Below are 27254 nucleotides of genomic sequence, written 5' to 3'. Positions count from 1 at the left end.
TGACATTTATGAATTTTAAAGCAATCATAGACAAGGCATATTGTGAAAGTGGACAAAAAAAAGGGTTATAATTGCTCCCTAAAATTTTTAATAAGGTTACTTCTTGACTACTATTCACAGATTTGAGTTCCATAATATCTTTGGGGAAGGGTTAGATTGAGAGGGGATTTTAGTCTCCCTATGAAGATATGGGATAAAGGAGGGGGGGATGAGAGAAAGATATGTTTCATAATAAATCAGTTTTATAGAAGAAAATTTCAAATTTATGACAGGAGAGAGCAAGGACTTTGTGTGTATGGATTGTAGAAAGTAGTCATGAATGTTTTGTAAATGAATGAATTGAGAGAGAAGATGTGGATAATGATTAGTGCAGGCCTCACATAATGGGTCCTATTGACATTTCCATGAATAATAGTGATGCTGATGTCTTCATTCCAGTAGATATAGCATTGATGCTTGACAGTAAGGCAAGGACCTCAGACAAGCACCATGCAATTATTGTGATGACTGCATAGTAGAATACTGTAATAAGGAGGTCAGTGACTTCCTTATTAGTTTTACAGCTGTACAAATCCTTGCTTGGATTATTATTGTTTGATGTTTTAAGGATACTTGTGACATAAAGACACTGAATAATATATGCACGTAAACACAAGAAAGATATATAATTAACCAAATATTTCGGTCTGGAAATAGCAGACCATCTTCAGTGGCATTGTTTCTTGTAGTGCCACTGAAGATGATCTGCTGTTTCCAGGCCGAGATATTTGGTTAATTAAATATTTTTTTTGTGTTTACGTGCATATATTATTCTGGATTATTATTATTCATGATACCTCCAAGGAGTCCAAAGACTCATCGCGGGAGGACACCTATTGTACAACTCTGTCTCCACCGATCCTCTACTACCAATCATTTACATTGCCGCCATCTACTGCCCACCACTACCACCGCTAGTATTTTTTGTCTGTGAATTGCATGTGTTCTGAAGGGCCGATTTGTCTGTATGTGGGTTGAAAAACCAGAGTTTCCGGGAGAAAAAACCCTGCTACCCCCGTATGAGATCGGCTAACTCACCTTCGATTGAAAAAGTCCATATGAAGATTCAATGAAACTCGGGCCTTTTCCGATTGAATGGCGCAACATACCGTCATTCTTCCAATTGCACTATGGAGGATTATGTATGGTTTGTTGTGCATTTGGTCTCCTGGTTTCATTGTGATGAGGAAAACATAGAGGATCCAGAGACAAGTGTCTAAGGCATTATCAAGAGGTAGTGATCTTTGTGAGAGAGGTTCAGGAAATGTAAATTACAGAGCTAGTGTAACAAGGGACCATCCATCATTATTGTGTTAAGGTCAGGGTTTGTAGTGGTCTTTTACATAGTGATGGGCAAGTGGAATGTGTTCTCACAGTGTTATGGCTGTTAACATGGTGAAAGAATTTTGTTTCAAATATTATCTTGCTAGAAAATGATGTGAATAACTTTTGAAGTGGCCAGTTGTCTATGTGATGGTTTTATACATGTTATTGTACTGACAAAATCAGTATAGTTTTCTGTGTTAGTTTTTTCCATATATATTCATAATGTAGTTTTAGTGCATGTCTCTAGATCTGCCAGATTGTTCATGAATTCATTTTGTGAATGTGTGGGGTGAATTTGACAGACAGCTGGATGGAGCTATGTAAAAGAGTAGAGTTGCATTTAAATGGATATGGAAAGAACCTGTTGCTGCAGGAGATGGTAATGGAATCAAGAGGTGGTAGAGGTGATGTGAAAGAAATGAGTGGCATGAGAGGAGGAACACAAGACAAGCAGGCAAATGGGGAGAGGAGATGGACAGGGAGAAAATGTGTGAGAACAGTGAATGATGGATACAGGAGTCTATACATATGTGTATGTATAAAAGAAAGGATTGGGATAATCAGGGATGTGGAACAAACAAATATGTCTGAGTAGAGGTTTGTGATAATAGAGAAGAATGGCCATGGGGTGGGTATGGAGGAGTAATAATCATGGAAATAATAATAATATCTGCAGAGTGGAGTTAGTGAGACTTTGGCCAATTAGCTTTGATCTTTTAAACTGTTTGTAGTCTGGATATGGTACTGTCAAACAGCATGTTAAAGAAGTATGAAGTGATCTATGACATCTGCATCTCTCATTTCCCTTAATTCCAATGTGGCTGGGAATCCACACAACTGACCATCAAAATTAAGGGTCTTCATTTTGTACAACAGTTGTACAAAATGATGTGTATAATCCACATCTACTGCTTACAAAACACTAGATGTGGATTATACACAAAGAGGAAATAGCTTGTAAAGAACTCAAGGAGTCTGTATAAATTACATACTTTTGCTTTTCTTTTTATATGTACAAGTGCAAGCTTGAATGGCATTTAACTCTGCTGTATAATTACTACAATCAAGTGGAATCTGGTTGGAGATAGTAATTTCTGGAAACATTGCAGCACAGCCAACAAAGATCTCAGCTCTTGAAACAGCAGCATAGATGAGGGAGAAATTCAGAGTAGGCTGCTCTATGTGCATTAAATTACTGCAGGTAGACAGAGGATGTAGTATGAGGCTTCTGTAATTGACAAAGTGAAAGGTTGTAGAATGGAGTGCAAACCTACCATGGAGGAATGCTGTTAAGTTTGGTGCAGCTAATGTCAACATTCATGCCAATAGCTTCCATAATCTCTTTAACATACATATAGTTCGCCCACCGATTAGAGGTCCCTCGACACTTCTGCACATGTCAGAAAAAGGAGAATCCATTCCAATAATAGGGTAATCAATCTGTCTTCTGGGATGTGTTTGTTTATTATTACAGGTTGGAAAATTTAGCTTTTCTTTTACGAACATTGTAGTTTTTAAAGTGTAACTATTTTACTTGTATAACAGTTGGAAAAATGTATGTAGAGTATTAACAAAATTAAAAAAAGATAGCATAAAACAAAAATTTAACTAAGTTTATTTTTAAGAAAGTTTTCTATAAAATAAAAATAATTATAATGAAAAACAGAAATTTTTTCAAATGAACTTAGTTATTCTAAACTTACAGTTGAGAGAACTGAGACACTTTAATGTCCTAAACCGATTAATTATGTAAGACTTGTTGTGACTCTTTTAACATACCCATGCAAAAAAAAGGTTGGAAAAAAATACCATTATCAAATCCTTTTAATCTTCACAGTCATCTGAATGGGTGTCTGAATCGCCATCATTTTCACTTAAACTGATCCTCAAAGGTTCGCATAATTCTTCGATAATTCCGTCTCTGTCCCAATACATATTTTCCAATGAGGTGACATGAAAGATATTTTCCCCAGTTTTGAACTGTAATACTTTCAGTCACCTGTTCTGAAAGCTTAAAAAGTTTCGACATGTCAATATCTCAAGTTACGTTGCGATGGCGAATGAAACTTTTCACTTCTTACAAATCCATCTTACAAATTAATAATAAAAAAAAAATGCAAAAAAGTGACAACAAAAATCAAGCTAGGACTAGTACAGCGACAGACAAGAAAGCACGTGATTTCGTATGTTGGCGACCAATTCGTACATCCTTCATTTCTTTCTCCCCTTCAGCATGAATTGACTATTCTTGGCAAAATGCCAAGGAGAGATCTACAAACGGTGGGCGAACTATACCAAAAGGACGTAGCACTCTGCCATGTATGATATTGAGCCTCCTAATGTAGACAGAAGAGACTAATCTATGTGGGATGCTCTGGAAGAGAAACCTTATTTTTAGGACATGGTTAAGAGACATCTGTTTCCTTCTAATAGAGAGCTGGTTCATTTGCCTCAACATAAAGACTTTGGATGGGTGATATATAAAAGGCGCCAGTAGATGTTCATATACCTTGATGATGGATGGGATCCAGCCATTACAGGCTGTTCTGCCTTGTAGAACCATACACTTAAGACCCATAATCTAGCTCTGAACATATATACACACACATGATAAAAATGAAGCAATGAAGATTGATCCACACCTCATTCAGTGGAGTATATGATGCAATGGAGATTCAGTGCTCTATTGTACTTTTCTCTTATTAACAAATGTGTGCAAGGAATGTAAGTTTTCTGTCAAAGATGAATTCCTATAAGTTGACTTCTGCTGCTACTGGAATAACAGTTTGTCCCATTCTTAACTCCAGATCTGGGTGATGAGTATGTTTTTGACAGAAGTGTTCACTTTTTTTTTTTTTCTGCCCCAGGCTGAAAACCTAAACCCTGAGCCTATGGAGAGAGACAATCGATTGCTTGCTGAAGTTGTCTTTTAATTAGTCTCATGTTATGAGAGTTTTTTGTGAATTCATTATTAAAAATTATGGAAACAACTACTGTCTTATAGTGAAACTTCAGTTTTTAAATCAATTAAGTAAATAAATATATAAATAAATATAAATTGATAAATGAAGTTAATATAAGCCAAAAAATTACCTGATGTTTCGACCTCCATATCAATCTGAAGTATACACATGTATACAAAGAAACAAGCATAGTATACCAAAGTCGCACTAATTTAGTCAACTGTTAACACTACTGGCTTGACCTCTGGTAGGAAAAACCTTACTACATCAAAACCAAATTGGTTCCAAATTATTAAGGGATATATATATATATTAAGCCAGAGAGCTATGCACATGTTTTTGCATAATTATTCAGATAAATTAGAACAAAAACAGTATAGATGGAGGTTAATAAGGGCTGAAATTATTGCTTAGGGTTTGCTGGAGAACTTGAAAGGACTTACATGGGCTGAATATGCTATCCAAATGATTGGGATTTTTATGCCCCCATTATTGTTTACATTAGGATGGTTGATCAAAATTTTGCAGACTTCTTCAAACTTGTGTTCATATCAGGTTTTTTTTTTGATGTAAGGAACAGGCACCTTTTCAGTGAATTTGGTGTAAGAGGCCTGCTTTACTAAAATTTTTATATTTAATGTGTCGTTTGTATTCTTTTTTATCAGTTGGAATTGTGCATGCAGTTTCACCAATATAAGGTAAGTTAAGGTGTAGCAGATTCAGTACACCTTAGAGGTGTACTACCAAATTATAAACAGATCAAGGGACCCTCTACCCCCCCATCTCATCCCCTCTTGCCAATCTTTATGTGGAACAATGAGCCATAGACTCAGCTTCTCTCATACCTTCTATCTGGCTAAGGTATGTAGATGTGTCTCTATTTGGATTCATGGCCCAGACACATTAGACTATTGGCACCTCAGTAATACACCTTCCTAATGGTAACCTTTCCTTCACTGTATATAGAAAACCCACTCATGCAGGCAGATACATTCACAAATGTTCCCACCACTACTCCTCTCAACAATATGGCATTATTAAAATTCTAACCAGTAGAGCCTATAATCTTTGTTTCAATGGAAGCTCTCTTTCAATTGAACTCAACCACATACACACCTTTCTTTCCAATGGCTACAGTGATCACAGAATTAAAAAAAAATCATTAACTCTCCCATTCCTCAGCCATCACTTCAGAAACATCACCATCCCTACATCTGTGGCACATCAGAAAAATAGGTCTCTCAAAAAGTATAACCCCTACACAGCTTTTAAGTCCCACTGGAAACTTGCTACCCTTAACTATTCCACCAAAGATCATCTCCCTCTGCTCCTTCTCACTGCCTGGAGTATACAAAGTACCCTGTTCCTGTAAGTTGACTTCGGACCGACAGGGATATCAGCCATGATCCAGTTAGAACACAAATCTTACATCTGCAACCACAACTATGGTCAGTCTGGCCTTGCAGACCATGTATTGGATACATCTCACAGGATTTCCTGGTAGAAAACCACCATGCTCCACCATAGTAAATTCAAAAAAAAAAAGAAAGACTGTTTTTGGAATCTGCAGTGACATTATGGTCTAATGTAGACAAACAGTGTATCTACCTTTCGTTTTCTAGATTTTATTCCATTCAATTTTTTGCACTGGTTGTGTGATTAATTGATGAGATAAATTGGATTCAAGATTGTGTTTGATTGGGATGTCTCATACAACAAATTTTGGCATGTGCATGCTTAGAAGCTATTAAGTTTGTTGTAGGGGGTTTCAACAAAATATACTTCCATGCTCTGTGTTGATGTTGTTTGGCTGCCTGGCATTCTGGATTCCACTAAGGCTTTGTATAGAGTGGAAATGGAGATGGTTTTTGGAATCAAGGCTGTTGCTGCCTTAGCAATACAATGTTACGTAGTTTACTGCTTCATTGTTAGGTATGTGACTGACTGTATTAGCATTAAATTTTGCAAGAAGAGAAAAAGTATTCAAGTCAGCCTGGTCTATTTTCCACATGGGTATCCACGTAGAAAAACATGGTTCCTGTGAAGGCATTATTCATATATGATGCAACAGCTTCATATTTTCTAGTTATTTAAGAGGAAAATTATTGCTTCCATATATGTTCTCTTTGATATCCCATGTGGGCAGTGGAAAAATGGCAGGGGAATTAATTTGTAAGCGCGATTGCAGAACATCAGTGGGTAGGCATATGGATGAAAGTATCGAGTCTGTTATTCGAAGGGAGAGGTCATTATTGTTAAGGATTCATTCAGTGATCTGACCTCATTCATTTGTGTTGGCACTACCCCACAAGGTGTTGTGCCCATTAAAATCATCCATAGGAAGTATGGGTCAGGCAGTTGCAAGATTATCAAGATCGATTTCATTTAACACAGCACCTGGTGGGAAATAAATTGAACATCCTGTAATAAGAAATCCCACGGATAGGCAAACCGCAACTGCTTCCAGAGCAGTATTAAGCTGGACATGATGGAAAGGGGTATGACTGCCCACTAGGATAGTTACTCCATCATGAGCAGGACCACCTTCAGTTCTGTCATTGCATATAACAGTGAAATTCCTTAAGGTAGGGTCCTCACTGGGTTTGAAATGTTTCTTGCAGACAGAAACAGAAAGACTTGTATTTTTGCAACAAAATCTTGATATTGATATTCTGGCAAAACCCAAGACAGTTTGATTGTAAATTTTTTCTATTGTATTGGCTTTGTAGACAGCTGATTTTCAGGAGGTTGAGGGCTTACCTATGATTTATATTTATCAGTTGATTTTGGGAAGTATGGACAGCCATCTTCCATCTCTTGCTCTGATAAAATATTTAATACATAATCTTATGCATCAGGGTCAGTTGGTACATTTAATTTTCAGTAGATTCAAAAGTATCAATTTTTCTGTGGATGTGTCTGTTGATTTATCTTTAAGTAATATCCTTGCCATAATTTTTTTGACAAGTGGATTCTCATTGAATGGAATCATGTTGGAGTTGATTTTTTTTTATTATTATTTTTTTATGGTGCAAAGACATCAACTGTCATACTGCGCCAGGACACCGGTCACAGCGGTACATATGGTAATTGGTTGGTAGGACACTTGCAAACATCCATTCCCTTGGTGGGATTCAAACTTGCCATCTTTTGGCCGGAGAGTGGATATGCTAACCACTCAGCCAACAAGGCCAGCACATGTTGGAGTTGTTTCTGGAGTGATACCACAGGTCATGCTGTTGATGCTCTCAACAGAGAAGCACTTGCAATCATAAAGAATGCAAAAATTACATTTGCAATGTGTATGGCAAGTCAGAACTGGTAGACCATGTTTTGGATACTCCTCATAGGATTAGATGGGAGAAGACATCGGTATTACATAGAAATCGCTATAGCTCTGAGAGACTTCCTAGAATTGGCATCTGCTATGAAGCACTTCCCTAACCTCAAGTATGTGGCATTAATTTGCTCAAAATCTGAGAGGAGACATTCTGAGACCAAATATTTTGACTTCTCCAGATTAACTTTATAGTTATCAGGTCTATAGAAGTGTCATGCTAGGACAATTCTTTTTTCTTTTTTTTAGTTACAATTTGAATTCTTTCTACAATGATTTAGCCAAGTACTGTGTGCTTGTTACATCTGAAGATGCTGAGTAAAAACCAGCAAGATATTTGTAAGTTCAGTAAATTTAAAATAAAATAATTTGTAAAATAATAAATAAATAAAAAAAAAAACTAAAATAAAAAAAAGAAAGATTAAACAAAGCAACCAATTCTTAATATTACCTTTACTCCCACAAGTTTATTAAAGGCTGAAGAAGCTATGGAATGTGTTTGTACCAGGAAAGACTGGAGGTGAATTAGCAGAAAGTCTGATCATGTTTTTGAGATCTGGGTGTTATCAGAAATAATGGGAAGTAAACTGAGATCTTTCTTGTGAGAAAAAGATTTGTGTTTTAGTAGCATTGAAGTTCACAAGGTTGTCCTGACCCCACTTAGCCAGTGTATTAAGTTGTTGGGGTTTTTCCTCATAGTATCTCATGTTTTTCATTCTTACAAGATAGTCAAACTAGCAAGACCATACACGGTTAACAGACATAACATACTGGCCTTGTTAGCCTAGTTTGCTTCAGCTGTAAATCCAAACATCACCACCGGCAACTTCATTTCCGTGAATAGCTAGATGTTCACAGTAAGGCATGTGATTTGATGTGGGTGTGTGTGTGTGTATGAGAGAGAGAAAAAGAAAGAAAGAAAGAGAGGGAGAGTCATTATTGTAGCAAAAGAAGAGACTTGGTGGAAAAATTCTTGGAGAGGAAACTATCTATTATAACATATAGAGAATCACCAGAAAGGAAGCTGATAACCCAGTTGAAAAAAAGGTAGAGGGTAGACATTAAGATGGTAGTTTGCTGAGCTGGTTTCTCTACCAGACCCAATTCAGTACACTAGAAATGTCAAGAGCAGAGTGATCACCCGAGTTTCTCCAAACCTTTCCATGGGTAGAGTCCGAAGCCCAGCATTGATGGCTAGGAAATTAATTGGCTGTGAATTATGTTCTAAAATCCATACATTTCATATCGGTTGGGAATTTAAGTTCAAATTGTCTCTAATCCACTGGATTGCACTGGGTATCCTGGAATAGGTCTGTCAATGTGCCTTGAAAACTGCAGTGGGCAGCCCTGAATAATACGATTGACAGTGTTGATAGCACCAAAGTCACATGTTGGGGATTGATGCAGGCCCCACTTGTACATCATGGTAGCACCTGGCATGGCCTGTCCTCAGGCAGTTGAGTGTACTCCATTGCCATCTGGACGTGCCAAAGCAAAGGACCTCTATTGTGGGGTCTGTAATGAGGTGTCTTTTTTTTTATTGTTGAAGTAAGCCAGTGGTTCTTCCATTCAGTTTCAGGAAAATCTGTATCTGGTTGCTGATTTTTCCAGATCGGGTTGTGGCACTTTAAGCAAAATCCATATTGCTGGATACTGGTAAGTCTCTAGGTGGTGAAGAAATTGCTGTTGATGATATTGTCCGATTTTCAAGAAAAAGAGGAACTGAATGATAGTTTGGATGATTTTTTTTTATTTTTATGAGTTGAACATATCATTGTTTCTATGCTGTAGTCATGTCAGTCAAGTAGGAAAGATTGAAAAGGTGTTATAAGGATAGATGCAAGGGCTCTTAGCACAATAAGAGGAAGATTTGTTTGTATCTCCACTATTTGGGATTTCTTTTGTTTTTAATTTCATTTCTAATGAATGATTAGACAGCTGCTTAACTGTCTAATCAAAGTTGTATAACTGGGAGGAGCCCTCCATGTAGCCTCTTAAGGAATACAGAGAGCTGACCTGTCTTCACCTTCTTGTGGTCCTACCCGTTAGGCATCTACCCAAATACTGAACAAACAAAGATGGGCTGACAATTTTATTGGCTTAAACCACATTGTAAAATGTTGGTACAACATGACAGAATTTCATTGCAGCTGGGTGTTTTCCAGTTAAACAAGGACATGTTGTTTTTGTCAGAATACCAGGGCAAACAGTGCAAAGCCAGCTACTGGAACACATCTCATGTTGTGTTCCAGTAGCTGATTATTAAATTAAAGATTGGTACTAACAACTTGAGGAGCATCAATGGAAAAGAAATGGGACTAGCAGATGAATTGGATAAATACCAGATTGGCATAATAAAGAAAGGCTGAAATAAAGAAGAAAAAAACAGGTGAGATCTTTCTAAGTAACAAATACAAAATGTTATATTCAGGCAATAGCAATCACAAATAAGACGGAGTAACTATACAAATAAGAGGGAGTAACTATAGTATTCAACACTAATTGTGATGATAATCTTGAATTACAGTTCACATCACTCCACTTAATATGACCTATCAGAACGAGGAGCTGGGCAATGAGACTTATTTGTACTTGTGGTTCCCACAGAAGATTCTACTAAGGAAGAAATGGAGGAATTTTTTGAGATATTAGAAGGAAATTGTGTCAATGAAAAAGGAAAAGTTGGTCCTTGTTGGAGATCTAAACAGCAGAGTAGGCAATAATTATCAGACATATAGAAATGTTTGGGGAAAATTTGGAGAAAAGTGCAAAGCTAATAATAATGTAAAATGCCTGTTGGATTTCCTGTTAACACCATGTTCCAACATAAAAATGTGCACAAATTCACATGGAGAGAAGATGCAAGAAATAAGAAAAGTCTCTTTGACTGTATTGAGTTAGGTCTGCATTAGGAACACCCAACTAATAATGCATTGAGCCACCTCTCTGTGCAACCATGGCTCACAGATACCTAGGAACAGATTCCCACAAGGTGTGGAACATTCTCCATGCATAACTTGACCCATGTCCACTTCCACAACTCCATTAGTTCACGCTCATTGCGTGGAGGTGGATCAGCACCTCCATTCTAGCATATCCCACACGTTCATTTGGGTTATGGTCACAGGGGAGTTTTGGGGGCCAGGGCCATGTGGTGAATTCTGTTCTGTTTCTTTTACCACTCAGTAGTTGTTACGAGCCTGATGATATGATGTGTTGTTCTGTTGAAAAATGGCACTGTGGTCAGGGTAGACCTCCTGCAGATATAGATAGATGTCGGCTAACAGGTCCCTATAGCATTCACCATTCATTGTTTGTAGGACGATAACAAATGGGCCTAGAGCGTGCTAGGAAAAAGCTCTCCAGACCATAACACCATCTCCACTGGCCTTTTGAACCCCAACTGTGCAACCAAGGGGATACAGCTTCATGCTGTTTATGCCAGATGCAAACCTGGCCAGCAGCATTGTGCAGATGGAAACAGAACTCATCACTCCAGAGACCTTCCATCCGTTGAGGGCCTATCTCTGGCATTCCTTGAATCTGAGTTGTAGTTTTTTGACTATATTGACAAGTGGTTTTTGCTTAGCCAGATTTAGCACAGCAGAGTTAGTGACATAGTCCATCCAAGTGTATCCAAGATTCAGTCTGAGACATGTAGTTCCAAAGGAGTTAATTAGATCTGTATTTTTTTTGGTGCTTATTGTCCAGGTTTGAGAACCATACAAGAAAGTTATATAAGACTACAACATGCAACATACTGGTTGCATGTTGTAGTTTTAATTTTGTCTTTAATGATATTAATGATAATTTCCAGATGGAGCAGAGTTTATGGAAAACTAGATTGAGCTGTTTACGTTTTTTAATATAATTTTCTGTATTGCTGATGAACAATCCAAGATATTGCAAGTCCTTTACTCTTTCTAAGGGTTTATTGTTGATATGAATTATAAAATTTTCATAACCTATTGAGAATACTTTGGACTTTTCTATGTTGATCTGCAGACCAATAAGTTTAGCCTGTGCCTCTAGTAGACAAATGTTTTTGTGCATTTTTGGTTCTGTATCAATAAGTACAACATCATGAGCAAAGCTAAGATCTGTTATTTGCAAGGTGTGGGTGGATGTTCTAATGTTAAAACCAAGAGCTTCTGTGTTGATGATCTATTGCTATTTTTAGGTATTATTTTGAAAAACATTGATTCAGCCAGAGAGGCATGTGGTGAGGTTGTAAGGATGGAAAAATCAAATCTATGGTGAACTCAGGAAGTTAGAAGCAGTCATGCAAAAGAAGAAAGCTTATATAAGATGGATGGTTTGCATCTGAATGGATTTGGTGTGCAGAGACTGGAAAAAGTGTTGTTGAATGAAGTGAAAGTGGATGTGCAGAATCAGGGAAACTAGAGTTATTAAGGGCGGAGAGTGGATTATGCAGACTTCAGGGAGGCAGTTGAGTGTATGAATGTCTATAATATGCCCGAACTAGTACGAGGACAACAAATCAGAATGGGATAGTTAGTAAAAGGCATCAGGATAAGGGTGGGACTAACGGACTTCTGCATTTCACGTATACTAATGCCAGGAGTATTAGGAACAAGAAAGAAGAATTTTTGGTTCTTCCTGGCCACAAGTTATTGGCATTAGTGAAACATGGCTGACAGAAGATATATAGCTAGTGGGATAGAATGTGAGGGGTATAGTGTGTTCGGGAGGGACAGAAAATAAAATGGGGGGAGGAGTGTTATTGATGATAGAAGTTGAACTGCAGGATAGAGAAAAGAGCGTATTTGAGGCTATTTGGTGTGAGATTGAGAATAGCAGAACCAAATATACAGTTGGGTGCTGCTATAGACCAGGTGATGGAATAGATGGTGGAGATAGTATGCATAAGCAAATAGATGCAATGAGTGGCAGGAGGGCAATTATTATGGGGGATTTCAACTATGGTAACATTGATTGGAAGAAGGAATTGGATTTCTTGCAGTTATTAAGGGATAACTATCTGCGACAGCATGTAATGGAAAACACTAGGGGTTCGAGAGTGCTTGACCTAGTAATTGCATCTGAGAATTTGACTGTAATGAATTTACCATGTTGCCACCAATTGGTGAGAGTGATCATACGGTCTTGACCTGGGAGGTGGCTAAATGTGTGGAATTTTCAATTAAGACAGGGTACATGTGGAATTACCAGGCTGGTAAGTATGACAAGCTTAGGACATTGCTTGGTTCAGTGCCATGGCATGTAAAACTGCAAGGGCTGGATGTTGATAGTGCATGGGAGGTGGTTAAGGAGTGTTTGCAGGAGGTAATGGCTGACTGTATACCTAGAGTCCGAATAGTAAATCAAGTAGGGTTAAATGGATGAATAACAGCATTAAGCTTGAGCTGCAAAAAAAGAAACAACTGTGGAGGGAATTTAATGAAAAAGTGACCTGCAGGCACACGAATGGTATAAAATACAGGCCAGAAGGGTAACGAGTGTGGTAAGAAAAGCAAAAGCAGATTATGAAAGAGAATTAGCCATGCAAGCTAAAGAGAATCTCCAACAGTTTTTTTGATATGTTGCAAGTAAAAGAAAAAAATGTATATGGCAGAATGATTTTAAAGAATGCCGATGGTAGGGGGTATTACCGAATCAGTTGATATAGTGGAATTACTGAGCGAGCACTTTGCAAGAGTATATCATCTAGGTGGTGATATTGCAGGAATGAAGGAACTAACAGCTTATACGGGAATTGTGGTGAATGAAGTGTAGGTGAATAGTCTATTACAAAACCTTAATGTGAATACATCTGTGGGATTGGAATGTATACCAGCTCGTGTCATACGTGAAGGGGCTAAAGAATTGTCAGTGCCCTTGGCCATTTTGTTTAATTTGAGTCTCGGGTCTGGGTTAGTCCCGAGGGGGGGGGGTGGAAAGAGGGAGAAAATAGTTCCACTGCATAAAGGAGGTTCCAAGACGGTTGTTTATTTGCAACAGCAAATTACCGACCAATTAGCATATTAAGAGTCGTTGTCAAGGTCTTGGAGGAAAGTAGTCAAGAGGAAAATACAGGAATGGATAGATGAAAATGGGATACTGTATGGGGGAAAGCATGGTTTTGTGAAGGGTGGATCGTGCCTCAGTAACTTGTTCACGTTTCATAACACAGTGACGGCTGAACTCGATAAGGGTAATGGGTTTACAGTGATTCTGCTGGACCTTCCTAAGGCCTTTGACAGGATACCACATGGAATTCTAATCAGTAAACTGCAGCATATGGGGATGGATATAGGGTTGGTTAGATGGATAGGAGGATGGTTGATGGAGAGATATCAGAGAGTAGTTTATTCAGGAGTAGAGTCCAAAAGACGGCCTGTGACTAGTGGTGGGCCGCAGGGTTCTGTTCTTGGACCACTACTATTTAATTTTTTCATTAACAATATAGGAAAGGATCTGAGAGGAACGTATATTTGTTTGCTTATGACGCAAAGTTGGGTAGAGCTATAGTGAATGCACATGATGTCAAAATTTTGCAGGATGATTTGAATAGATTGGAGGACTGGGCTAAGGAGAATGGAGTTCAGTTTAATGTGGCAGAATGTAAGGTTATGCATTTTGGGGTGAAAAGATTAGCAGCAGTATTCCACATTGATGGAACTGTACTCCAGGAGATTGATGAGGCCAGGGATTTGGGAGTATTTGTGGATAGGGAGTTAAAGTTTAGGAGGCATATTGCAAAAGTGGCTGAATCAGCTCATCAAATCACTTTGTTACTGAAGAATACTTTGACGAGCAGAGACAAGCAAGTTATTGTTCCTCTGTATCGAGCCTTGATAAGACCCCATCTTGACAACTGTGCCCAGATTTCTTCTTGATGGAAAGGAGGTGGAGAGGATCCAGAGGCGAGTGATCAAGATGATAGCAGGTGTATGGAATGAACCTTATGAGAACAGGTTGAAGTTTTATGGGTTGCAGAAATTGGTTGATAGGTTGAAAAGGGGTTATATGATTGAGACATTTAAATTACTGAAGAGTTTCTATAAGATTAATTCAGAGGATATTTTTGAGAACAGGACTGGTGGTGGGAGGACTAGGGGCCATCCATGGAAAGTGGGCAAGGTTGTTAGTGTTAGGTTTTTACTTGGAGAGTAGTGAATGGTGGGTGCCATGACTGTGAATGAGTTCAAGGCAAAGTGTGATAGATACTGTGTGAATGTTGAATAGTTGTTCTTGACATGATGTTAGGGCCTCCCTTGACGAGTCTAAGGACTCCTTGGAGTTGCCCTTAATAATAATAATGGTTTGGAAGGTGTAGTCCAAGCATACCAAGAACAAAAAAGGTGCTAGTACGTCACCTTGCAGGGCTCTGGTTGTTACCGGAAAGGTTTTTAAAGATTACTGTAGCATTGTAATCTTTATGAGGTGCTGAGATTGCTTTATGATTTTTGAGGATAGACCATGGAAGCTGAGTATTTTAAGCATTGCTTTTCTATTAATGAAGTCAAAGGCTTTTTTGAAGTCTATAAAGGTTGAAATGAGTGGTGAGTTTTTATTACATGAACCTTCCATGATTCGTTTGATGCAATGTATCTGTTCTGTTGTACATCGTATTTTTTAGAAATTCAGCTTGGTTTTTTCTTAAAAGTGGTGTTAAGTAAAGTTCTATTCTGTTGAGTATCATCCTATTGTAGATTTTAATTGTGGTTGATAGCAAAGTAATACCTCTGTAGTTATCCCTTCTATTAAGAATGCCCTTTTTTGGGTATAGGGACAATAAGGCCTTGTTTCCATTGTTGAGGTATTATTCCATGGTTAAAGCTCGATTCATTATGGCAAGACGATTGGACTATGTATTATACCCAGCATTTTTGAAAGTTTCTGCTCTGATTCTATCAGTCCCTGGGGATTTTCTTGCTTTTGTTTGATCTGTTGCTATTTTTAGGTATTATTTTGAAAAACATTGATTCAGCCAGAGGGGCATGTGGTGAGGTTGTAAGGATAGAAAAATCAAATCTATTGTGGACTCAGGAAGTTAGAGGCAGTCAAGCAAAAGAAGAAAGCTTATTGAAACTTCCTGGCAAGTAAGTCAGCTTGTGCTCTTAGTGAATACAAAGAAAAATATGAGAAAGCAAAGCACTATGTAAAATGAGGTAAACAGAAATCATGGGAAGATGATAAGGATATAGAAAATAAATATCAGGAAGGTGGTAAAATATTCTAGATGCTACTGAAACACTTAGAAATAGAGGAAAGAGTACTGTAAAAGGAATCAAAGATCATGAGAACTGAAGTTAAATATTCTAGATATCTGGAGTAATTACTTTGAAAGACTATAAATGAAACCACAGTGTCTGCAGGATGTTAGAAAACTCCCAAGAGGAATGTAGTCAATAATACATATCCATGCCTGAAGTAGAAAGTCATCAATAATCTGAAATGTGGAAAGACAGGTGGAGTAGATAAAATTAGACAGAAATGCTCAAATATGGAAGTATAAAGGTTTTGTACAGTGTCTATGTTGGATCCTACTTCTAAATCTTTACCTTGGATCCGACACGTTAATCACTATGATGTTCTTAAACAATTGATAAGTTGTAAGTTGATTTCTAATTCAAATATAAAGAAAATTTATATTTAAAGACTACGCCACTTTATATCTGAATCAGTTCAAGAATTGAAGGTAAACCAACTCTTAACAACCCTTCTCTTATATGTTGTTATTATATATACTGGCCGAGTATATTTAATTTATTTATCTCTCCCGCTTTGGTTCGAATATTTTATGAATGGTGCAGTAAAAGAGATTCAGGCAAAACACAACTTTAGATTAACAAAAACGAACATTTAATTTAGAATCACAATTTACACTTAAGTTCAAATCACTAATTAAATTATTATAAACACTTCAGCCTTTCTGATAATACTGTCATACAAACTCAGACAATGGAAATCTGTTATCTCTAATACAGTCTTCTCACAGTTCCTTAAGTTCCAAATACAATAAAATTGCAGTAACACCTCTTCACAAACAAACACTTTTAAATTTACACTTTAGCTAACTTCCGCAATAGTTACTGTTAGTATAAGGAAATTCTAGGATGAAACTCTCGCACTTCTCTGTATAGGAATATTAACGGCTGGAATAATCTTACTGATAATCTTCTATCTTCATCAACTTATACACAAACACTTTTTATATCCATAAACACTTTTAGCAATAAATGGCACTCATTAAAATAAATCTTCTAAGCATTAACTGAATTAATCATCGGTCACTATACACATAAACAAACGTTCTTGCATGAAGTACTACTGATCACTCATGAATTAAGGCAACACACAATAATTCATAACTTGAGGTTTTATATGCACAGTTGTTCATTCCTCCTGCATTCATTTAATTCTTAAGGCAATATATTTCTAAGCACAGCTAATGGTAAACTTCAATTTTACAGCTTCTACTTTTCTCTAATAACTCTATGCTTTGCTTCAAGGTTCTGTATGTCCTTGAAAGGTCGGCCCTGAAATTGAATCTCAACTCAAATATCGCTAGTCTATTTAGTAGTCATTCAGCTGTCTTCCGTAGCTATAATTGTTATTCTTCAACTTATTAGCTAACTGCTTCTTGACTAGTAGACTTTATTAGCTGCTTGAGTGACTTGCCGACTCGCTATTATCGCACTGTGATTCCCGAATGCTCCGATTCCAACCTAATGCCAATCCTCTCCTTTCTCTCTCTCTCTCTCTTAATCTATCTCTTAATTCATTAATAACTTCAGCCTTCATCGCTTATATATCTCCATTCTTCCCGCCTAAATTGTTCTCGTGAATTCTTTGACTAAAACTCTTTTCAATAAACCTCCTGACGTGGTGTTCCAAAAACGTGCTCGCTCACTTACATACGTTTCCATGACAACCAAACAAAATATAATAAAATTGAGGTATTGCATAACGCTGAACTTCTACAAATAGGAATAAATAGAGAATATTTACATTTCAAATAATGCGCAGTTAAATTATCAAATACAAGTTCTTATAATATTAACATAGTAATAAATAAAATAGCTTAATAATATTTAATACAGTATTTTCATTATTAATACATATATCATTGAATAAATAATTAATTAGTAGACAAATTAAGGTAGTTATATGAATATTAAATTATAAAATAAGTTATTTACATTAAATAATGTTTACAAGTCTAGCCTTTGTGATGGAAGATCATGTTGGATTCTGAACCAAATAATAATTACTCTAATCTCTACATAATCAGAATCCAACATCTGCAATGCATAATTCAGAAGGCCTTGTCAAAGGGTCGAATACCAGATGATTGGAGCAGAGCTCCCATAATACCTATCTATAAAAAGAGAAATAAAACTGAATATGAGAATTATAGAGGTATTTCACTGTTGAGTGTTCCTAGGAAGATTCATGCCAAACTTGAGATTGTGGACGAGAAGCTTGGTGATAAACAAGTTGGATTGAAGTCAAATAAAGGTTTTCAGATTCAGATTTTCACATCATGACATTCAGATTTTCACATCACATCAGTTGAGAAATCATGGGAATATAACAAGAATTTGTATTTAAGTTTTGTAAATCCATAAAAGGCATATGACAAGGTGCCAAGAAATAAGCTCTTCAAAATGCTACAATTATATGGTATAAATGGAATACTATATCAAGAAATACAGTTTCTATTTGAGTTGCAAGTCTACAGCTAGAATTGAAGGAGGTACAGGAAGATTCATCATCATCACGAACCATGGGCTCACTGCCCGTTGATGTCTGATGCCTGTTTCACTATCTTTTTCCACCTTTCTTTGTCCAGTGCACGGTGTCGCACTTTTTGTACACCCATTCCGCACCAGTCTTTTATATCGTCTATCCATTCTCTGTATGGTCTACCTCTTCTATTTAAACCATCCAAAATACCAAACATAAATGTCTTTATCTTCCGGTCCTCACTCATTCTACAGATGTGTCCAAATAATTGCAGCTTCCGTTTTATAATCTTCTGCATTAGATTCTGTTTTGGTTGTATTTTCTGATAGCACTCTTCATTGGTGATTTTCTGTACCCATTCTATTCTTAAAATCTTCCTGTAACAAGTTCTTTCAAATGCCAAAATTCTTTTTCTTGATTCCTTATTCATTACCCACGTTTCAGATCCGTACAGTACACTGCTGAAGATGCATGTTTCCAATACTCTTAGTTTTGTTTGTAGACTGATCACTTTACTTTTCCAGATGTTATCCATGGCCTTCAGATTTGTTCTTCCCTTTGCAATCCTGATCTTTATTTCTTTTTTACAGTCCAAGTCATATGTCAGTTTACTTCCCAAATATGTGAATTGTTCTACATTTTCTAAATCAGTTCCATCCACTTGTATCTTTTGTTTCATGTTCTTCTCACTAAATACCATTGTCTTTGTTTTTTCAAAGTTCATAACAAGTCCAAATCTCTTCCCTTCCTCATTTAACAGTTTGTGTTTTTTTGTAGTTCTCTTTCATCTTCTTCAATAATAACAATGTCATCTGCAAATCTCAGATTGTTAATTCCCATTTCGTGTACAGATATTCCTTTGGCATCTTCTTTCATTTTATCCATTGCTCTTTCTAAATGTGCGATGAAAATGCTTGGTGATATTGGGTCTCCCTGTCTAGTACTTCTGCTTGTTATAAACCATTTCCCCAAATCATCACCTATTCTAACTGCTGCAACTGCATTCTGATAAACATCTTTTAATATAGCTATTAGTTTTTTATCAATTCCATAGGATTCCAGAACTGCTAATGTCACTTTCTGGTCAATACTGTCAAATGCTTTCTGAAAATCAACAAAGCAAGTATATATGTTTTTGTTTTTTCTCTTAGCTTTCTCTGCTATTAACCTCATTGTCAAAATCTGTTGAATTGTAGTTCTATCCTTCCTAAATCCTGCTTGCTCATCTGCAAGGTATGCTTCTAATTGTGTTCTCAATCTTGCTGTCAATATGTTCATCGTCACTTTACCAAGGTGACTTATAGGCAATTGTTCTATAATTTTTACATTCTAGCTTATTTCCTTGTATAATGTTACTAATATTGATTTCACCCACTCCTTTGGCATTTTCTCTTCTTTCCATGCCATATTACATAGTTGGTGCATTTCTGTAATCATACTTTCACCACCATATTTAATCATTTCTCCAGTAATGTTATCGTTACCAGGACTCTTGTTGTGTTTTAGCCGTGCTATTGCTTTTTCTACCTCTCCTCTTAAAATGTCCATATCATGCTCATTACCTGGTGGTGATATCTGCTTCAATTCTGTTTGATGTTAAATCAGGTATGCAACAAGGATGCAAATTATCTCCAGTGTCATTCATTCTGAAGGAAAGTGGTATTAAATCTGATATCGAAATTGGTGGTGATAATCTTAACTGTTAAGACTGTTGCTTCATCTCGGGGTCATACCTGTACACCCAAGTTTCGTCACCGGTAATGATCCTCGACATGAAGGATGGGTCATCCATGGCACGCTGATGGAGTTCTTGGCAGACTTCGAATCGATGTTCCTTCTGCTCCTGGGTCAGCAGCCTGGGGACGAACTTGGCAGCAACACGGCGCGTGTTCAAATCACACGTGAGGATTGCCTGGACTGTTCCGTATGACACACCGACAATGGCGGCAATGTTGTGGAGTGTTCTCCGATGATCCTCATGCACAAGTTGCCGAATGGTTGCGACGTTTTTGGGGGTTGAGCTCATTGAAGGTCTTCCTGATATCTCATCATCTTCCAGTGATGTTCTTCCGCTCTTGAAGCACGCATGCCACTCAAAACACCTCGAATGACTCATTGCAGCATCGCCATAAACTTGGCGAATCATGCCAAACATCTCTGTGGCAGATTTGCCCAGTTTCATGCAGAATTTCACGTTTGCTCTTTGTTCTAACTTGCTGTCTATGATGAAATCGCAGATGTGGTAACGCAGGTAGTCAGAATAGCATCAGTTGCACAGCTCCTGATGTACACAGGACGATGTCTTTTGGCACACTGACTTATGAAGGTAGGTGCTCCCTGTGACTGTGCGTGCAGCCTTGTGCTGCCATCTGTTGGCATGTTACAAACCTGGTCTCAAAACGTTTTGATACCACCTCATATGTGGCCTCCCTCGATCAGTCTCTGACTCCCTGGAGGTCTCTCTTAATAATAACGATAATTTTTGGACTGCCCTCTGTGTGTGTGTGTGTAAGAAAAACAACACTTTTGCTTATATATATATATATATATATATATACAGGGTGTTCGGGATAAATTTGACAGTTTCGTAAGGAAAAAGAAAATCTTCTTTGTATCTATTAAATTTAATGAATTGACAAAAAAACATTACAGGCAGAGTTAATTACAATACTATCAACAAGATTTACTCAAAATAACCACCATTAGCATCGATCACAGCTTCAATTCTGCTTCGGAACCTCGAACAAGCTGATGCTACAGTCTCCCTGGGAAGGGCCGCAAAAACTGTTTTAATTTTATCCATTAACTGGGCTTTTGTATTACTGGAAGTGCGATTGGTGTCTTTTTCAACTGCGCCCCATACAAAATAATCCATGGGGTTAAGGTTTGGGGAGTTTGGAGGCCAAACATTTGGACTGGTGAAGTCGTAGAAATTTTCAGACAACCATTTTTGACTTTTCCCAGAGGTGTGGCAAGGGGCCGAATCCTGCTGCCATACATACGGCCTACCATTGGCTACCCTTGTTATCCAGGGCTTGACTACAGTTAGCAACTCCACGAACAAAGCCTGAATTCCAATGCCAGGGTTCTTCAACACCTGTTCCTGCAGATTTGCGAGGAATTCTGCTGTATGAACGCAATCAGATCGTCTGCTAGGGATCTTTCTTCTTGCTACATCCTCGTAGTCACCATTGCAAGTCTCTAGTTCATGCCTGATTGTTTTTACTGTATTCAGGGAGCATTGGGCAGCAGTCGTAATATCCTTATTTTGATGGCGGGCACGAATCATCATGATACAAGTTATTCTCTTCCATGATTCAGGTGGGTTCCAGCTATCCATCCTTTCTGACATCTTGTATATGAATGAAGAAGGGTCCAAACTTTTAAATGAAGAGAAGTGTGTGTTAATACATGTAACTTACGGAAAAATATAATTAATTATAAATATGTCAAATTTATCCCGAACACCCTGTATATAAGCAAAAGTGTTGTCTGTCCCTTGAAAATGCATAAAATTGAGTATCGTGCGGTTATAAAATTCTTTGTAAAAGAAGGTTTAACACCAAAAGAAATTCATTCAAAATTAATGAAAGTTTATTCTCTTTCATTTTTGACAATTAAGAAATGGGTTGCTAAGTTTAAACATGACGGTATCAGCCTTGAAGATGATCCACATGAACGATGTCCAAAAAGTGTAACAACACTAGAAATCATTGATCAAGTGCATGATAACCAGTGAGTTAAATTGCATGAAATTGCTGAGACTATAGGCATTTCAAAAGAACATGTAGGATATATTTTGCAAATGAAAAAGCTTTGCACAAGATGGTGCAACGCTTGCTCACAGGATCAAAAACTCACTTGGAACGTTTTAACAAGAATAAAATTAATTTCGTGCGTCAATTTATTACTATGGAGAGACTTTACCATTACACACCAGAATCCAAACAGCATCAAAACAGTGGACAGTAGCCAGTTGTTCACCGCCAAAGAAAACAGTCGGTTCCATCAGCAGGAAAGGTCATGGCATTGATGTTTAGGGATGCTAAAGGCATTTTGTTTATTAATTATCTTGAAAAGGGTAAAACAATAACCGGAGAATATTATTTCTATCTTTTAACCAGACTAGATGAAAAAATTCGTGAGTAAAGACCCAGTTTTCAGAAGAAAAAAAATCATCTTTCATCAGGACAATGCACCTGCCCACAAAGGCGTTTTGGCAATGGGAAAATTAAGTTATCTGCACTATGAATTGTTGGAACATCTACCCTATTTCCCAGATTTTGCACCATTTTTCTTTGAATCAAGATGATTGCAGCTGTAGAGGGATATTTTGCAGATCTTACTGAGAACCACTGCAATGACGGAATAATGACGCATGAGCATTGCTGGAATAAATGTATTAATCTTAAGGGAGATTATGTTGAAAAATAAAAATAATTTTGAAATTATTAATTCGTTTTTTCATTGTTAGGCCCAGAACTTTTCAGAACACCCTTGTACTTGTGTTGTCTTCATGATAGAAGGAATTTATCCTTTATCCAAGTGTAAGCAAACAAAGTTTGCACCTGAAGTACTTTCAGGAACTCGGCAACTCTTGGTAAAGGTGGTATAAGTTCTTATTACTTGCCTTAGTACCTCCTATAATGCAAAGCAAATCTCCTTGCAGATATGTATAATGCTATGCATTAAGGGAAGGGCCACTTATCCAGACCGGTTTCGACCTTTATTGAGGGCTTATCAGTGGAGCTCGACCCAGAGGTGGTGGTGATACGAAGGTGGAAGTAACGGAGAAGTCATATTTACCTATATGAGTTGCCAAAGGGTGTTACACCCTATTATTAAAATTACCTGGATTAGAGATAAGTTTATGGAAGTCTTTTTACTTGGCTATGCTACTAATTATGTATTGGATTTTATCCTTTATCCAAGTGAGTAAACAAAGTTTGCACCCAAAGTACTTTCAGGACTGGGGCAACTCTTGGTAAACGTGGTATAACTTCACATCACTTGCCTTAGTATCCCATAATGCCATACAGCAGTAGCAATACCTATTCAATATATTAGAGTTCATTGTGGAAACAGTCTATACTGTGAGAAGATGAGATTGACTTAGCTGATAGAGGCTGTATATTGAGCTTGACTAGCCCCCTCCCCTCCCCCCATGGAAAAAAAATAGAAATGTACTGACTCTCCATATTGTGATTTAAATATTTTCTTATTCCAGAATTGGACTTTTTTTTTTTTTTATGTGGATGCTTTGCTTTAACTGTGGTTGTTGAATTTCTTAAACCAGGGTTTGCATTTATTAAATACAATTCCTGTACATTCATCCACTGCTGGATATTGGTATCTCTCTCTATCTCAACTTTGTAGTTCTTTTTGTCATTAACCAGTGTCCACATCTCATATCAAAAACCTTTGTAGATTATCCCTCCATCTTGTTCTTTGGCAACCTTTTCGTCGCTTGATATCAATTTAATGCATAATTCTGTCCATCTTTTGTTTCTTAATCAGATAATATGGCTAGCCCATTTTCTTTTACATGCTTTACAATACTTGATAGTATCCTCTACTTTAGTCATCTAATTCTATCCTTTTTTGTTATGTGGGACATTCTTCTCTCCAAAGCTTCTTGGCTTCAAGAAGCTTTGGAGAGAAGAATGTCTTCCTACATGCCTTCCTGTTTCTCAGTCATTGCCCATGTCACACTTTCTTAGGTGAGTACTGGAATAATGCATAAATAAATCCTAACCACAAAAACATCTTATGGTGCAGGTTTTTAATTATGGATCTAGGATGACATCTAATTCTTACTTAGAAAAGTGCCCTTTACATTTTAGATTTTCTCTTATGATTTATGAAATTCACAATAATCTGCTTGCTTGGGGAATCTCTGTATCTAATTTTTGGATTGCATGTGGCTATTTCTTCATAAATTAGCATTTTTATAGTGCAAATGATTGGGATTAATGGGATTTCATTGTTTGTTGACCCCTAAAAACTTAGGTATCAAAATCTTTGGAGAGAAAGCACTTAGGACATCACTTCATGCAGAGCATTAGATGTGCTGCATGTATAACCTATAATAACTTATATTTTTTCAAATAAGACACAAGTTATTTCTTATTTGAGACCACTGCAAAAGGTACAGACTTTCTGTTAAGTTCATATGAATAGCCAGTATTTAATCTACAGATCACCTCTGAGAGAAAGACATTCCTTTTCACAGAAAATGCTCAGCTGAGCATCTGAAAAAGATTGCCCATATCAGCCAATACTTACACACTTGGTGATATGACAATATATTATCATTATCTGGATATTCATAACCAGACCTTGACTCCTTCAAGAAAAAGAATTGAACAAGTAGTTATGCCTATTAAAAAGAAGCATTCTACAATTCCACAACATGAGATTAAAGGTCAAATAGTTTTGCTACTTTAATACTAGCAGATAATACAGAAAAAGGGTATTTCTTTCTTATTAACATTTTGGAAAACCATAATAAGAAATATATTTGTATTTGAAAAGTTAACGGCCATGAAAGTTAAAAAGGCATAAAATGTATATTAATTTAATAATTCTCTCAATTACTATGAAATTTCCAAGTATATAATCTGTTTATTTTGATTTCTTTTTATAATCAGTATTGTTTACATATTTTATATTTATTTTTTAAGGTCACAACAGCGTAGTGAAAATTCTACTCAAGAAGGCAAAACAGGTGAATTTACAGATATGAACATGACACAAAACCAAGCTTGGGAAAATGCTAGGAAGGCATTAGAGCAAGCACATTTGAATAAGCTTGCAAGTAGTGGGCATAACTCTGAAGTCCAGGAATCATCTGCACATCAAAATTATAACTATTATAACAATTATTGGCCTCCTCAGGGAATTTACAGTTATTCAGGGTATGTAATTTATACTAAAAGTTTTTTTTATATAGTATTAGTATGTAATATAGCACAAGGGAAGCAAAGTGAGCATCGCAGAAATTTCAAAGACATGCAATTCATGGTCATTTTGACAGAAAGACTACCAGGATACTGATTCTACTTAAATTTTTTAAATAGTTATTTGGGAGAACTTAAATTATTTCTAATCATGCAATATTTTTTCTAGGTTTATACTAATGTTTAACAGTACTTTTACAAAACTTTTTTTTTTTTAAACTTATAATGATCCTTTACAAGGTAAAAAAATAAATAAAAGAAGTGTCAAGTACAGTTTCTATGAAAATATAATTTTCAGCAGGTTTCACATCACTTGTAAGCTGTGAATTATATGTGAAAATATGCCAAACCTGATTTTCTGATTTATTTGGGGGGGAGGAAGGGGTAACAGTTTCCAAACTGGATAAAATGCAACTTTAACATCGCTAGAACCTAATAGCAAAATGCCTAATACAAAATGATAGTACAACATGACAAAATTTCATGTCAGCTGGGGCGTCACCCGGTTAAACAAGGACCCCCCGGTTGTTTTTTCCAGGGAACCAGGGTGAATTAGCGAAAAGTCAGCTACTGGAACAAATCTGAAAACACAGCCCAACTCAACATCACCAGAGTTAAAGATCGGTACTATCAACATAAGAAGCCTGAATGGCAAAGAAATTGAGCTAGCTGAGGAATTGGATAAGTACCAGATCAACATAATAGGGGTGACTGAAACAAAAAAAGACAAAAACTGGTGAGATCTTTTTGAGCAATAAATACAAAATGTTATATTCAGGCAATGACAATCAAGGAAAAGAAGGAGTAGGCCATAGTATTCAACAGTGAATACGAGGCTAATCTTCTTGAATGGCAGGCAGTCTCTCAAGTAGAGTGATGTGGGCAAATATGAGAATGGGGAACTGGACAATGAGACTTATTTGTGCCTATGGTCCTACAGAAGGTTCTACTAAGGTAGAAGTGGAGGAATTTTTTGAGGCTTTAGAAAAAGCAACTGACACAATAAAAAAGAAAAGTTGGTCCTTGTTGGGGGTCTAAATAGCAGAGTAGGAAATGATTGTGAGACATACAAAAATATTTTGGGAAAATTTGGAGAAAAGAGCAAAGCTAATAATAATGGCAAATATTTGTTTGATTTCTGCTCAGGACATGGACTGGTTATTACTAACATCATGTTCCAACATAAAAATGTGCACAAATTCACATGGAGAGAAGAGGTAAAGAATAAGAAAAGTCTCATTGACTATGTTATTGTTGATAGTGATGTTTTCTCCCTGGTGCAGGACACCAGAGTGTACAAAGGATTTCAAATTGGAAGTGATCACTATTAAGTCTTGAGCAGGATAAAATTCAATTTCATATTGAAAAGAATAACGTGTAAGGAAGTTTTAAAGCGAATAAAAGTTGAGCAGCTCTCAGATGTGAACTGTAGACTAAAATACACAAAGTTTATTGGGAAAAAAATGAAAGAGTTTGAGAACAGGAACCAAACGTTTGAGATTCAGTGGCAAGCCTTGAAGAAAACCCTGATTGATTCAGCCAGAGAGGCATGTGGTGAGGTTGTCTGCAAGGATAGAAAAATCAGAACTCCATGGTGGATACAGGAAATTAAAGAGGTGGTGAAGGAAAAGAAGAAAGCATATCAAAAGTTCCTGGCAGATAAGTCAGCTTGTGCTCTTAGAGAATATAGAAACAAATGTAAGAAAGCTAAACACTTTGTAAAACTAGCTAAACAAAAGTCATTGGAGGACTTTGGCAAGAATATAGAAAATAAATATCAAGAAGGTGGCAAAATATTCTGGAAGTTGTTGAAGAAGCTTAGAAATGTAAGAAAGAGTGCTGTAAAAGGAGTTAGAGATGATAAAGGGTGACATTGAAAATGGAGGAAAAAGATGTCCTTGAAGTATGGAGTAA

General features: G+C 36.8%; 1 protein-coding gene across 2 annotated transcripts in view; it reads left to right on the top strand.

Annotated features, from left to right (window-relative positions):
• The window catches only part of LOC150097088 (leukocyte receptor cluster member 8 homolog), a 347020-nt gene that overhangs the window by 2850 nt on the left and 316916 nt on the right, over positions 1–27254 (top strand). For both annotated transcript variants that reach the window (XM_090407668.1, XM_090407667.1), the window contains exon 2: positions 25065–25298. In XM_090407668.1, coding sequence (XP_090263794.1) covers positions 25065–25298 — 234 coding nt within the window. The remainder of the gene's footprint in view (positions 1–25064; positions 25299–27254) is intronic.

This window comes from Typopeltis vanoorti, chromosome 17 (assembly GCF_054136105.1).
Source record: "Typopeltis vanoorti isolate ZY-2024b chromosome 17, IOZ_Tvanoo_1.0, whole genome shotgun sequence".
NCBI classification, from domain to species: domain Eukaryota; kingdom Metazoa; phylum Arthropoda; class Arachnida; order Uropygi; family Thelyphonidae; genus Typopeltis; species Typopeltis vanoorti.
The sequence above is the reverse complement of the archived record's forward strand: the minus strand, read 5'-3'. Positions and strand labels throughout refer to the sequence as shown.